This window comes from Neofelis nebulosa, chromosome X (genome assembly GCF_028018385.1).
Source record: "Neofelis nebulosa isolate mNeoNeb1 chromosome X, mNeoNeb1.pri, whole genome shotgun sequence".
Lineage (NCBI taxonomy): Eukaryota > Metazoa > Chordata > Mammalia > Carnivora > Felidae > Neofelis > Neofelis nebulosa.
This window is the reverse complement of record NC_080800.1, coordinates 39164939-39179757: the sequence shown is the minus strand read 5'-3', so window position 1 is coordinate 39179757 and position 14819 is coordinate 39164939. Positions and strand designations below refer to the sequence as shown.

The 14819-nt window shown below is 45.9% G+C and overlaps 1 protein-coding gene across 1 annotated transcript in view; it reads left to right on the top strand.

Annotated features, from left to right (window-relative positions):
• EFHC2 (EF-hand domain containing 2) overlaps window positions 1-14819 on the top strand; it is a 204501-nt gene that overhangs the window by 162008 nt on the left and 27674 nt on the right. The window contains exons 12-13 of the mRNA XM_058714481.1: window positions 7172-7369; window positions 9088-9180. Coding sequence (XP_058570464.1) covers window positions 7172-7369; window positions 9088-9180 — 291 coding nt within the window. The remainder of the gene's footprint in view (window positions 1-7171; window positions 7370-9087; window positions 9181-14819) is intronic.

Sequence of the window (14819 nt, the reverse complement as noted above, 5' to 3'; positions counted from 1 at the left end):
GCTACCAAAAAATCTTGACATAATTTAAAAAACAAGAAAGCAAAAGCACTGTTGTCCTAGCCCCCTTGAATGTTAATTAAATGGAATTGTACCAAATCGTAGAAGAATTCTAGAGGAGTGGTTTTAAAGGGTTTCTAAAATCGTACCTCTCTGAGGAATATTGTTAATAATATACACCAATTGCTCTTAACTACATGAGAATATCTGTGTGTGTGTGTGTGTGTGTGTGTGTTTTGGTTTTTTTTTTTTTTTTTTGGCTACACTTAAGCAGCCCCAGAGTCGAGTGCACCAAGACATCCTGGATTTCAAACTAAATAAATCAAAATTACCATGTACATTCCACTACCTGTCAAAACAGGAAAAGCCATAGCATGTGATGTGAAACGAAGATTAGAGCCGCAATGGAGAGAAAACTGGAAGCCTGCTTACGTTTGGAATAAGAAAACAGGGTCAGTGATTTTCAGTGCAGATGTCCTTCTCTTGGAGAAAACATTTCAAAAAAATCAGTTTACAGCACAGATGTATTTGGCAGTAATTATGACACTGTCAAGAGATTCTTTAGCTTCCAGAGGACTTATTTCCGAGTCTAGCGTGCTTGCTTGTCATGAAGACCCTCACACGAATGAGGGGGATTTAAAGCTTGAGGTATTAGGTGCCACTGCCAATGAAAAATGACCAAAAGGAGGATAAAGCAGACGTATATGCAACAGAGAATGGAAGGGGGCACCTAATTTGATTTCGGAGGATTAAGCATTTGTGCAGCTTCTCAAATATATCTGTTATATAAAGAAAGGCGCACCTGGAGTTTATTACTTCATCACTTCAGACTTAATCCTGAATATGACTACTTAAAACAAGTGTGCCACGTTCCTTTTACATTCCGCAGGTAAATTCTGTGATTTCGATCGTCGGAAACATTTCACATTTTTCCAAGGTAAGCTTGCTTATGAGAAGTAACTCTTTCAGTTTAATCATTTTTTTATTATTATTATTTAAAACAAATTTGTAAGTAGGCTCCAGCCCGGCATGGGGCTTGAACTCGTGACCCTGAGATCAAGACCTGAGCTGAGATCAAGAGTCGGGCACTTGACCGACTATGCCATCCAGGCACCCCTCTTTCAGTTTGATACAACATGAAGAGATCTCTATTGTGGGATGATGAGAGTGATACAAACCGTTAGCGTTTATTGAGCATTTATAGTTCCCGGCACTATGCTAAATGCTTTTTATACCTTGCTAATGTAACCCTCAGTTTTCATTTATTCAGCCAACTATTTATTACACAGTGCTTACTTACTGTGTGCCAGGATCTACTTAAAGTGTTGGGGATTCAGCAGTGAACAAAATAGACAAATAGCCCTGTCCTTTGTGGAGCTCACGTTCCAGTGGGGGGCTAAAGACGATATACAGAATAAGAAAGCAAATGATATACCAGGCTGGTGTATGATGAATGCCACTGAGGAGAAGAAATCAGAGGAGGAGAAGAAATCAGAGGAGGAGTCAGGGAATGCCAGTCTTTTAGAGTAGGGGTTATGCTTTTTTTTTAAGTTTACTTATTTATTTTGAGAGAGAGAGAGAGAGAGAAAGTAACAAGGAGAGAGGGAGGGGCAGAGAGAGGGGGAGACAGAATCCCAGGCAGGTTCCATGCTGTTAGCACAGAGCCCAACACAAGGGCTCGATCTCACAAAACCACAAGATCATGACCTGAGCTGAGATCAAGAGTGGGATGCTTAACTGACTGAGCCACCCAGGTGCCCCAGAGGGGTCACACTTTTAAAAAGAATGGTCAGAGAAGGCCTCACAAAGATGATACTCCAGAAGATGCCCTGCGGGAGGTGAAGGACCAAACTGTGTAACTATCTTGGGGAGGAGCATTCTAGGGTGGGGTAGCAGCCAGTGCAGAGATCCTAAAGCTAGTATGTAACTGCCTTGTTTGAGGAAAAGCAAGGAGTGTAGTATGGCAGGTGCAGAGGAAAGAGGGGACGAGGCCCAAGAGATACAAAGGGGGACATCACGTCAGATATTACATCCTGAGCCTTTTGGGTTCTACGTCAGGAGGGATGGCAAGCCCTCGGGGTTTTGAACAGAGGCATGACATGACCCACAAAGCAAACGGGCTCGTCCCGGCTTCCCAGATAAGGAACAGAGCTTCGGAGAAGTAACTTACCAAAGTTCCCAGTTGTCAGTGAATTAGCGGGGCTGGAATTTTAATCCAGGTCTGTGTAGTTCAGAAACTCATATTTTTCCCACTAAACCACACCCGTCTCCCGATTGCAGGGAGGCTTGTGACCCAGGCCAGGGTAGATGATATTCTTACTCTGGAGTTGACTTTGTGTTTCCCTTTTCTCTGGAGTTCTTTGGCTTCTGGCAAGACTACCATGTCGTACAACTCCAAGGGACGCGATTTATACCAGGAGTCTGTAAATGTACTCCCGGGAGGTAGGCGGTGCCCAGACGACGTAGCCATGTGTAATGACCTTGTTCTCCAGTGACATTGAAGAGTTTCATGAATGGTCTTGAGCTATGGTTGCTATGGTTAAGCCGGCAGCAAAATCCTTTTTGGTCACACGTTTGTACTGGCCCCACTCTGATGCATCTTTCTGTCTCTCCTTCCTCTGACATACACTCTACCAGCTGTCTCTATCGCCCTCCACTCACTGTCTGGAAACACACAAGTTCAACAGTATGGCGGGCTGGGGTGTCAGTGATGGGAAGGCAGGGTTTTCTGCTCCGCATGGGCAGCTCAGGCCCACAAGTAGAAGAGAAGGCCTGAGGGAGCGTAGGATGTGAGCAGGTGTGCCTGGCTTCTGATTAGAGAAAGTGGAACATTTTATTTGTTGAATATCAAATTGAAGGAAATGATCAAGAGTGCCAACCAATTGTCATCAGAATTGCTGCTGTGTTTAATTTAGGCTCAACCTGATTTTCTTCTAGGCCTTCGGGCCCAAAGCTTGGACTCCTGAGCCCTTGTTTATGTTGAAACTAATTTTTTTAGTTGGCCTGGAAATTACTGCTTACGCTTCACCGATTCAACGTGTAAGAAAATGCCCTGAGATTCAGAGCTTTAAAATGGAGTTTTGATTCATTGTTGCTTGAGTGGGCGCCTTTCATGGAATTATGTCTTGTAAAACTGCTTAGCATTTCATGTTTCAGAATTGCGCATAGTTACTTCAATGCCCTAGAGCAGTTTGGCATCATTTTTTTGACTCTTATGACTTTAATTACAAAAACTGAGAGAGAATCATGGCAGCATCCCTTATAAGATTAACTAACTAATACTGAGATGATCCGTATACGATATTAACGCCAGGAACACAGTACAATGTTGAGTAAAGGCAAAGGTGGTTGACATTTTGAGTGTTGTTTTTTTTTAATGTTTATTTTTCAGGGATAGAGAGAGAGGGAGAACAGGAATGGGAGCAGGGGATGGGCAGAGAGACAAAGACACAGTATCTGAAGCAGGCTCCAGGCTCCGAGCTGAAAGCAGCCAGCTGGACCTGGGGCTCGAACTCATGAACCGTGAGGTCATGACCTGAGCTGAAGTTGAACGCTTAACCAACTGAGCCCCCGACATGCCCCGCCGTTTTGAGTTTTTAAGATTAGCAATGGTCATCACAGAACACCAGATGAATACAACGAAAGCTTCTTTTGAAAATGCACTTTTATTTCCCTTAAATGAAGGAGCAGGAAGCACCAAGTTCAGACTTTGCTCTCAAATCACATTTCAGGTTCACTCGGAAGGTTTAAGTGAGGAAGGGCTGTGTTTCATGGGAGTCGGACCTCTGTTTTCATGGCTCCTGCCAGCAAAAAATAGAATATGCGGAAAACAGTTTGGTCCTCTCCCTCAGTCGGTTAAATATAGACTTCCTAAGTGACCCAGCAGTTTTACTCCTGCATTTGTATCCCCCCAAATTCAAAACAGGCATTCAAACAAAAACCGGCACTATTCACAGTAGCCCAAAGGTGGAAACGACCCAGATGTCTGTCGATGCGTGAATGGATAAACAAAAACGTGGTAGTTCACACAATGGACTATTACTCAGGCCTAAAAAGGCATGAACATGAAAACATTACGCTAGGCAGGAAAAGCCAGACACAAAAGGACAGGACTCTGGGATTCCACTCCTATGAAATATCCAGCATTGGCAAATCTACAGAGATGGAAAAGAGATTTGTGGCTGCCCCGGTGCAGAAGAGGGCAGGGAGGAAGGAAGGGGGAGCAGAGTGAGTGCTTCTTCAAGGTGATGAAAAGGTCTGGGGACAGACAGAAGCGGCGGCAGCCCAACGTTGGGGATGCGCACCCCTGGTACATTTTCTGTTCCGCGTGCTTTACCAGGGTACAAAGATGGAGGGTGCCACTCTTGAGAAGATCCTTCGTTCTTGATGGAGCCAATTCAAGTTTGACCGGGTTGGGGGGGAGCCCAAAAGAAAAGGGGCACATGGCAAATGCGGGCAAAGGAGCAGCAGTCCTGGGACCTGCCCCACGGGCACACCGGCCACACCGGCCTCCACCCCGGGGACCCCTCTGTGTCCCCCCATGCCTGGGGGCGGCTTCAAGTCTGGGGCGGCTCGTCTGAAACCCTCACCTAAAGGCATGGGGAGCGGCGGGGTACCGAGCTGTTTAAAACCCGAGCACGCGGAAGTCCAGCAGATAATAAATTTTAACCGCGTTGAGGCCAGGACAACTGCAGTTTATCCAACGAAAAGGAAAATAAACTTTTATGACCTGGTGGTGCTAGAACAAGTTTAGTTAAAGGTGCGCGGCAAGTTTCTGGTTACCGCCGCACCCGTTCTTTTCCCTCGTCCTGGGGAGTTTGCCACTTGTCCTCCTTCACGCTGTTTCCGCCCCCAAAAGGAAAAAAAACCTTTCAGGTGTTTTCTTGGTTTTTTTTTTTATGATGATGAAAGCAATATTTGATACTTACAAAAGTTCAGAGAAAGCAGAAATTATATATAAAGGTATGTTGTATATATATACATAAGTTATATATATAAAGATATAGATTATATGTATAAATACATATATATAGATACATGTATGTAATGTATATAAAGAAATCTCAGCGATCAGGGACAACATTATGGATGCTTTGGCCTGTACCCTTCATTTTTTTAAGTTTTAATTGAAATTCCAGTTAACATTCAGTGTCATGTCAGGTTCAGCGATTTGGCACTTCCGTGCGATACTCCGTGTTCGTCACGACAAGTGTGCTCCTTGATCCCCATCACCTGTTTCCCCCGCGAATCTATAGGTACTGGAATCTTCACTTTCACCGGGATCGTGCATTTATCAATGCAGCATGGACATCTTTCATACAAGCAAATGCCAATCAGCAACCTACTGTAAAAAATTTTTTTTAAGTTTATTTTTGAGAGAGAGCAAGTGGGGGAGAGGCAGAGAGAGCGGGAGAAAGAATCCGAAGCAGGCTCCGCGCTATCAGCGTGCAGCCCGATGGCAGGGCTCGAACTCATGAACCATGAGATGATGACCTGAGGGAAATCGAGAGTCGGACGCTTAACCGACTGAGCCACCCAGGCACCCCAACGACCTGCTTTTTATGGTTGCATAGCATTCCATTTTCTGCCCGTGTCATGACTGAATATTCCGTGACCGGTGTTCTAAATGAGCTGTGGGCTTCCCTTGGAGAGATTTCTCCATGGTCACTTAGCCCTTTGTCAGAGACGGTTGGTGACTCCGGGTTTCTGAAATTACTTTCTCTGACTTATTTATGCTGATCAAGTGATAGCCCTCGAAGCAGAGGTCATGGACGGTAAAGGGAGTAGAGGTCTGTAAATGGTCAGCTTAATACCCACAGCCTTTAGGAAACTTTCCCTGGCTGAGCCCCAACTCCATCCAGTCATTCTGTCTTCTGTGTCCCAACAGAAGAGGGATAGAACAACATGCAAGGGCGTGGGCTTTGGAGCCAGACTGCAAGTGTTCTCATTCTGGCTTGCGTGACATGGGACGTATTCGGTGCCTCAGTGTTCTCCTCTGTAAAATGGGGATAGTAATAGCCCCTATCTTCTGAGCCAGATGAAATGATCCATGCCAGAAGTTTCTGGCAACGCAGGACCTGGCCCATAGCTAGTACTCAGTGGATGGCAAGGGTTATATTATTGCTCAGTTCATTCAAGCGGCCCTCCCAGTCTGTGGTGTTGAGAGACTAGGAGAGGCCCAGAGATCTTCGATGATCTTGAGAATGCCAAGAAATGCGTAAGAGAACTAAAAGCCGTTATTCTGAAAGACCAGTCTGTGAGCCGCAGAGCAAATACAATCTTGTATTCCCTTGCTTATTTGGGATTCTTGGGAACTGAATTATTCGCAGTAAGTAGATTTTCTAGATAATGGAAGCTTATTCATGTAACCACTGTAACGGTTGGCATTTTAACTATTTTGATGTACTTCTTTCTTACACGTGCTGCATGGTTTATTAGCTGTGATATAGAGAATATACTGGAGACAATCCTGCCAGTTTGTTAGGCTCTGAGTCCTCATCGTTAATATGTTGTTGCTGTCATTTGTTGTTGTTGTTGTTGTTGTTGTTGTTTTAGCTCTGCCGCAAAATCTCAATGCCATTGTCTTCAGAAGCCAAAGACAGCTGTACCTTTGCATCGTTCTTCATTTTTTACTCTTTTCCTCTCGCTTTTTTCTCACTGGCAGGGCGTGTTGGTCTGAGTTTTTCTTCGGAGATGCTTATAATTGCTTTCTCCAACTCGAAAAGACCTTTCTAATGTACTGATTTATAAATTTTATGCCTGGGAAACCAGAACCCCAAGTCTGTTACTATTTTGTGTAAAGTAAGATTAATAGGCATTGAACGAAATCCTGTATTTAGTGGCAGGTGTTTTTTGTTTGTTTTTTATTTTTTATTCTTTATTGTTTAACCAAGGATTTTGAGAGATTTACTCTTCTGATTGCAGGCATTTCTCTGGTAGGAGTTTGAGTTTGGGGAAAATGCCATTTCATTTAGAAGCTATAGTGCGTCCATCCCGGCACTGGTGCCTTCCTGCTGCTCAGAATTGAAATGGAAATTAAATTAAAGAAAAATAGTCACCTGTCCTCTGTGCAGTTGATAAAAATTTTATATGGTGGAGTTTGGATATTTTTGAGAGAAAGCAAAATATTGTTCTTAGATGCAACTTCATGAGCGTTTTCTCATTTTCTTTACAGAGACATCATAATGACTCTAACCGTTGGGAAACTCCTAGAACATGAATTTATAACCCTTGCACGTCACTACGGGGTGCCCGAGGACACGTGTCCTGATATGAACATCCTAATGGCACAGGCCCACGAACAACTCAAGAAAAATACTTTTGAGAATTTTGAAAGACTCATTGCTACTTGTGTCTATGAAGATCGAGAAAAGTAAGTCTTTATTTTCTCGATTTTAATAAATTTCTGTAGACCCGAGTAGTGAGCGGATTCACGTTTTATCCCAAAGGGCAAAAAGAACTTTGAGATGTCCCATTATACTCCCACTATATAGCAGAGGTCCTGTAAATCATTTTTGGTGAACATCTGATACACATATTTCATAGTGATGGTGACCTCTGTTTGCTGATGGAATACGGAAGGCCCGTGTATCTTCAAAAAAATAGGATGCCTCTTTGCATTTCCTTTTAATTGGTTTCTGGAAGCTTTCACCCGAAACGTAGTAAAGCCAAGTGTTAGAAGGTTTCATTCAGAGAGGTCTTTTTCTTACATTATTTTAGTGATGACTGGGACTTACAAATGACCTTTATAATACAGAGAACAGGGGATTTACAAGGAAACGTTCTACAGAGTTGCTTTGAAATGATTTCTTCTTGAAAATAATGAAGTTCAGCATAGTCTATTTCTAATACATTTGCCATGTTTATATTGAGCTTTATTGAGTCATTTTTATAAAGTAGAGCCCCATCTTACCCACAGGCCTGATATCATGGGGGGAAATACTCACGTGGAGTTAGAAAATCTTAGTTTTAACCCTAGCCTCTAATTTTGTTAGGACCCACCACTGCCGTTTCTTTGTTCCCACGACCCCTTCTGCCATCCCCAGACCTGAAGTGTATATCCAAGTGGCCTGCTGTGTACCCTAAATATCTTTAAAGGTCCAATGGTTCATCTTAGTGATGAACATGAGTATTTTTTCCTAATCCAGAATAATACAGCCTCGTTGAGTTTTTGTAAAGATGATATTTTTCCTTGAACCTTCACACTTTGCCGAGCCTTCTGGAGGATGCGTGGCCTGAGCTTTGCATGACCCTGGCCCTGCCTTCCACCCTGGTGGGACCCCTCCCCCGGGGTGAGAAGTGTGACCCTCCTTCACTAAAGGAATACCTCCTGGGCACGATGAGCCTGCTTGATCCGACAGCTCTGAGGCTCTTCCAGATCTGACAAGCTTCCGTTCTAGACATAAACGCTCTCTCATCATCTTATAACCTCGCTGTGAATAAAGCCACCCGCTTTCCTTCCTATTGGTTCTCATTTTGCTTGGTGCCTAGAAGAATATTGGCCGAGTGAGAACACTGGACGAGCACTTCTGTGCCCCCCCCCCCCCGCCCCCCAGCAGGCTGAGGAAAATGACTCTTGGGCTGCTCTGGAGAAACCCTCTGACAAAACTGAGGTGAATGTTAAGGCCCCAGCTGGGGCTTCCAAATTGCAAGGTTTGGGTCCAAGAAAAGACTAGAAAAACACCCTCAAGTCATTGAATACTTGTGTTGGAGGCTCTAGATGCCTGTCAAATTAAGAGATGTTTTCAAATATCAGAGCCATCCTTTGACCAGTGGTCAAGAAGGCAGACCAATTACTTAGAGCAGCACTCGTGGCCGCAGCCCTAATACGCTGTGCTGTCACCAACCAAGAGTCTGAATCGTGATGGGCAGGCCTTTGTAAGGACAGAATCTGATGGCTTATGAACTGGAAAAAGTTGGTGAAATGCCATAGGACTGTTTTTCCTTACTGTGAATCCCCCTACCACCGCTGATACTCATTTCCGTGTGCAGATTCTTGGGAGGCATCTGTGTTTTCTTTCCTATAGCATGTAACTATTTACTCAAGAGAGACAAAATCTATAAACACCTGCCTACTCTGTTTTAATGCAGGAAAAAAGTATTACCCACCAAAGACATCAGAAGGCTGTGCAAATCCTTCAGGTTACCTCTGACTGATGACCTCCTGGGATCCATACTGTCCAGGTAAGCGAGAGCTCCTCCCTCCGTGGGGTTTGTCCTGCACACTTTTGTGGGGCGGGGGGCTCCTCCTGGTTGTACATTTACCTTTCGTTATCCTTGATTGCCCCTTGACCGTTCCGGTTATGTTACTGACGACGCATTTCCATTTAAGTGTTACGAAAGGCAAAGTTGGTCATGGTTTTGAACGTTGGACAGCCTGTTCTGAATTGCTAGTCTGTCTTCTTAACATTAAGACAGACACACGTAGGGGCGCCTGGGTGGCCCGGTCGGCTGAGCGCGGACTTTGGCTCAGGTCACGACCTCGCAGTTCACGGGTTCGAGCCCCGCGTCGGGCTCTGAGCTCTGTGCTGACAGCTCGGAGCCTGGAGCCTTCTTCAGATTCTGTGTGTGTGTGTGTGTGTGTGTGTGTGTCTCTCTCTGTCCCTCTCCTGCTAGTACTCTGTCTGTCTCTCTCTCTCTCAAAATAAATAAAAAGCATTTACAAAAATAAAATAATATTTAAGACACACATACACATACACACAGGTTCCTGGGACAAAATGAAAACGTCCTACTTCATTGGTTATGAGGGTATTAGATCTCAAATTTGGGGCAGATTTTTCAAAGCAGTAGTTCCTACTGGCTAAAGACATGTGGTAAGAGAGCCTAGTGTTACTAGCATAGGGCTCTGCCCTACTAGAGCCCCAGATATAAACCGTGGCGATTATGATGTTGCAAAAGGAAAGCACCATGAACTGCTTTCTGAAACACCTCACTCTCCTGCTCAACGTCTACTTTTGACTTCCTGGCACCCGCCCTCCCAGCTACGCAGACTCTGGCATTATCCCAGCCCCTCCTCCGACTTGCTCATCTCGGTAATTCTGACATTTTGGACTGTGTTCTAGCCATCGTTGTCCTTGCTCTGAAGACATTACTTCATTTGCTTTGTGAGCACAGCTTCATGAGTCAGAACTATTCTCTTCCTACCTTACATGAGGATGCTGAGGTTTAGGGAGATGAGGTGTTTCGCCCAAAGTCCCATAATCTAGAAGAAGAGCTTGACAGTTCTACATCCTGCCTACTCCTTGCAGCCACTCTTTCCTCTCCATTCCTACCGTCTTCACTCTTGTTCTGACCCACGTTTCTTCCTGGCTATTACAGCGCCTCCACGTTGGTCTTTCTTCCACCAGTCTCTAAATGTTTAAATCTGTCTTCACATGCAGCAGCTTAATACCCTCTAAGAGCCAAAATGTCATAGCACTGCTTTTCTACTCACGAACTCTCCGTAACCCCTCTTTCCTTTTTAAGGAAAGACCGAAATCGCTGGCTTTTCACTCCTTCTCCCCCTTCTGCATTGGGAGGCTTAGGGTTATCAGTTGGAGCATTGTTTTCAGGCAGGGGCTGGAGTGGGGAGTCCTCATCTGAGACAAAAGGAACAGATAAAACTAAATCCCATGTGGAAGAACTAGGGTCTGAAGCATCAGAAGGGGACTCAAGAGGGCCAATCCAGTTGGATGTACCTGTGTGTTACATTGACCTGGGGTTATTTTCTGGAATATCAGCCCCAGGGTGCTTTTATTTGCTAGCATCAGTGTGAGGGAGAAGGCAGGTCATCCTGATGGAAAGGACCTGAGATGAAATAGGCCTAGGAGTCTGGTTTCTTCCGTCATCACATTCCCAAGACCACATGGGCTAGTTAGCATTTCACATGTCTACCTCCTGCTTCCCACTGTTAGTTAGTTAGTTAGTTTGTTTGTTTGTTTGTTTGTTTGCCTTTTCTCTTGCTCTTTCTTCAGTAGAAAATAGCTTCCAGTTTTCTTTACCTGCTGAAATCCTGCTCTTTCTCTAAGACTCACTTCGGGTAGCACCCCACCCATGAAGCCATCTTAGATTCACTTGGCTGGCTGTGACTGACTCTTCCAGAAGATTCTCACAACACCATGTTTCTCTTTTTGTCTCTTACCTTGTAACGAAGATTTGCGACTTGACGTTCGGTCCATTCAGATACAGAGACCTGCTTTCAGCCTGTTTGATTTGCCACCTATGAACAACCAGCGGGTTCGTCAGATCTTAACAGTTTCACCCTGCCTGGTCTCTTGTAGTCTTTGAATGCATTTGCTAGCTAATGTGATCTTGTGCAAGATTTTTGACCTGCCTGAACCTCAGATTCCTCACCTCTAAAATGAGATAATACCGGGGCGCCTGGGCGACTAAGTTGGTTAAGCATCTGGCTCTTGATATGGGCTCAGGCCATGATCCCAGGGCCATGGGATCGAGCCCCTCCACTCAGTGTGGAGCCTGCTTGGGATTCTCTCTCTCTCTCCCTCCCCCCTTCTCCCCTGCTTGTGTGCTTGCTCTCTCTCTAGACTAAAAAAATAAAATAAAACCAAAAATACAATGAGATAATACCTACTTCCTGGCAGTTCTGAGGGTGACTTGAGATAACATACACGAAGTACCCAGCGCAGCACCTGGTACTAAGTATTGATTGGGGACGAGGCGAGAAGTTGAAGTCAGGGACCACAGACCACACACTCTGACTTCGAAGTGAACTGGAGGAAACTTGTGTCCCTCTACACAGAGGAAGCCTTGTTTTCAAACAGTTGGATCTGAAGGCGTTTCGCACATGAAGCTGTCTTCCCGTCAGGAAGCTGCGGATATTTATTAGATTATCTCTTATGGCCCCGGGGATGAGTTGTCCTGGAAAGTCCGGTGATGTGGGAGCCTGGCCTCTGGAGGACCTAGACGTTCCTTCTCTAACACTGAGGCCACCAAATCATCATCCTCTGCAGCCTGTTTTGTCTCTGCCTTTATGATTTGACATTAAAGGCAGAAAGACCGTTCCCCCACTTCCTTCGAAGATGTCCCGGGCACGGTGCACATCTGCCTCCGAGCCCAGCTCGGCTTTGTGGAGGTCATCCCTCCGGGTTGCTAAGCGGACTGTGTTCAGTCCAGCTCTGCCTCTGATTGTGCGGTGACCCTTCTCTTCACTCGGGGGAAACTTCAGACCAGTCAGATTAGAAAATGTCTCATTCCCAGTCCCCTCTCCCTCCCATATGCCCCGCCACGATCTGGGTCGCATGCTTGGGGTTTTGCATCATCTCCGCAGATTCCTTTCAAAGACGGCCCTAATTCCTAACGGACCCATCAGCCTGCAGCTTACATTTCTATTCTGCATTCTTATTGTTCCCCACAGACTGCACAGGGCTTTCCAGAGCCTTGACCAGACTCTCTTTCTGCACAGCCCTCCTGTGGCATGCCACGCCAGAGCCCCTCTGACGTCTGCCACGTCCTGTGGGAGGCAGGCCTGGAGCGTGTTGTTTTGGTTCAATGCACGCTCCGTCCAAGGGCGGTTGTACCTGCGGCTGTGTGCGCTCAGTTCAGGCGCCGGAAAACAACATGGCTGCAGATTTGACTGATTGTCTCTCAACCCAGTGATGGTTACTCGCGTATTTTTCCTAACCCCGTTGTTTTAGTATCGAGAGTTCCCTCTGCTGCTCTTCCATTTTTTTTTTTTTCTTTCTTTCTTCTGATTCAGTTAGGGCTTTTCCTGAATTAGCCCAGCTCAAGCTGGGATCGGGACTTCAAAATCGTGTTCACATCCGGTCACCTGAGGCCCCACCAGTCCGTGGCATGAAGTCACCTTAGTTACCAAACGGGTTCATCTCACCAATGCATAGAGCATCGGGCTTACGTGTTCTGTGCAGTAGTAGCGATGGGTGATACGTGAATGACGGGACTGACGCTCTGTATTGACACAGTGCCAAGGGCCCTAGAATATTCCATAAACCCCTGAGCCTGTCAAAAGGCACGTGACCGTTGATGATAGGCACGATTCCTCATCTTGTTAAGTGCAGGCACTGAGGCACCAAGAGGCTCTCTCACTGAGAGAGTGCGGTGCAGACCGAGTTGAGTCTCCGATGGAATTAGGACGACGACTCCCTAAGATAGCCTAAACCTTTGGGATGTGAGCCTTGTAAATGCACCCGACCTCTCTGAGCCCTCACTTGGGTTTTTGATGCTCCCTCAGTTGTTCATAAGCAAGAAATTCTGGTTCTCAAACTGTTCGGAAGTGGGGAGTATTCTGAGGTCATTCCGTTCTGTGCTCCGTGTGGGACTGGGAAGTAAAGAGGTGGCCTCCTTCCCTAATGGCGGCCTTATGAATCGCCACTTGGAATAACCGGAAATTCAAGTGCAAAGTAAAGAGGTAGCCTCCATTCCTAATGGCGGCCTTATGAATCGCCACTTGGAATAACCGGAAATTCAAGTGCAAAGTAAAGAGGTAGCCTCCATTCCTAATGGTGGCCTTATGAATCGCCACTTGGAACAACTGGAAATTAATTTAGAGACCTGGCCGTCTAGAGATTCCCAGAACTACTCACTGACAACCTGGGGCCATGCCACCATGCCAACTCTGAGTTTTTAATGACCCATGGATGCAGTGGCCCAGAGCTCTACTTTTTTCTCAAGTGTCCAGTCACTAAGTATCTCAGAAGGTGTTCAAGGGGCACCTGGGTGGCTCAGCTGGTTAAGCGTCTGACGTGATCTCACGGTTCGTGAGATCGAGCCCCACGTAGGGCTCCACACTGACAGCTCGGAGCCTGCTTGGGATTCTCTCCCCCTCCCTCTCTCTCTGCCCCTCCCCTGCCTCGAGTAAATAAATTAAATTGAATTAAAAAATTGCAGAAGGTGCTCAGGTGGGCACCCCTGGGTTTGCCGGGTAATGAACTGAAGCCAAACACAACCAAGTGAATCAAAAATGTGTCTCCACTGCCCTCCCTCCCTTGCAGCTCTAGTCATGCAGCCCAGCCCATTCACCTGTGTTGCAAGATGGCCTTTGCAGCAGAGGGGAAGCCATGTTCCTTTTCAGCAAAACACAGCTGCTGCTCTGCCTTTTACCTCCACAGATGGAGCTTTATTCGTTGTGGCAAGGAGATAGATGGCTTCTGTAGTTTTCAAGCCATTCATCCTTTTAGGGAGGGGGGGGACCAAAAGCACCCGTCAAATGACACATTTCTAAGAACTCCCACCTAGCTAGGCATCGAGGAGCATGCTTGGGAGGGAGGGGGGGTCATGATTATCTAAGGAGGAACGAGGGAAAATTGCCTTCCCTCCCTCTTCCTCCACAAACATGTCCCTGAGTTTGTGTAGGGAAGGAAATGGTGGCTTGCCCAAGTATCAAAGGAAAAGAGGAATTTATGGAGGCTTTAGGAAAACACTCTAGCACTGTGAGCTGGGACTTTAAAGTAAGGAGGCTGACTTTTTAACAAGCGGAGAAACACTTAAAAGCCAGAATTAGTGTTGCCCTTTAGGGCAGTCACCCTGGAAGACCGTGCACGGGTTCCAACAATGTTGCCATAGAAAGTTCTTCTTTGGAATTGCCTTCACGGCCTTTTTGAGAGGCTTGCCTCCAGAGTGGCCAATCTTCGTCCTTTGACCACGGATCAGAGTCTTAGCAAGAGCCAAAAGTCATTCGGCGAGGAGCAAAGTAGGGGGTCCTGGTGGACAGTCAGGAGGCTGATATTTTTGATCAGGGGCACAGCATGACCCCGAAGTAAGGAGACGTATTTTCTATATGATTCACAGGTCTTTCCAAAATGTTTTGAAAGGATGGATAGGATCTGGCAAAGGATGACAGGGAGGGCGCCATTTATGGGTGACAG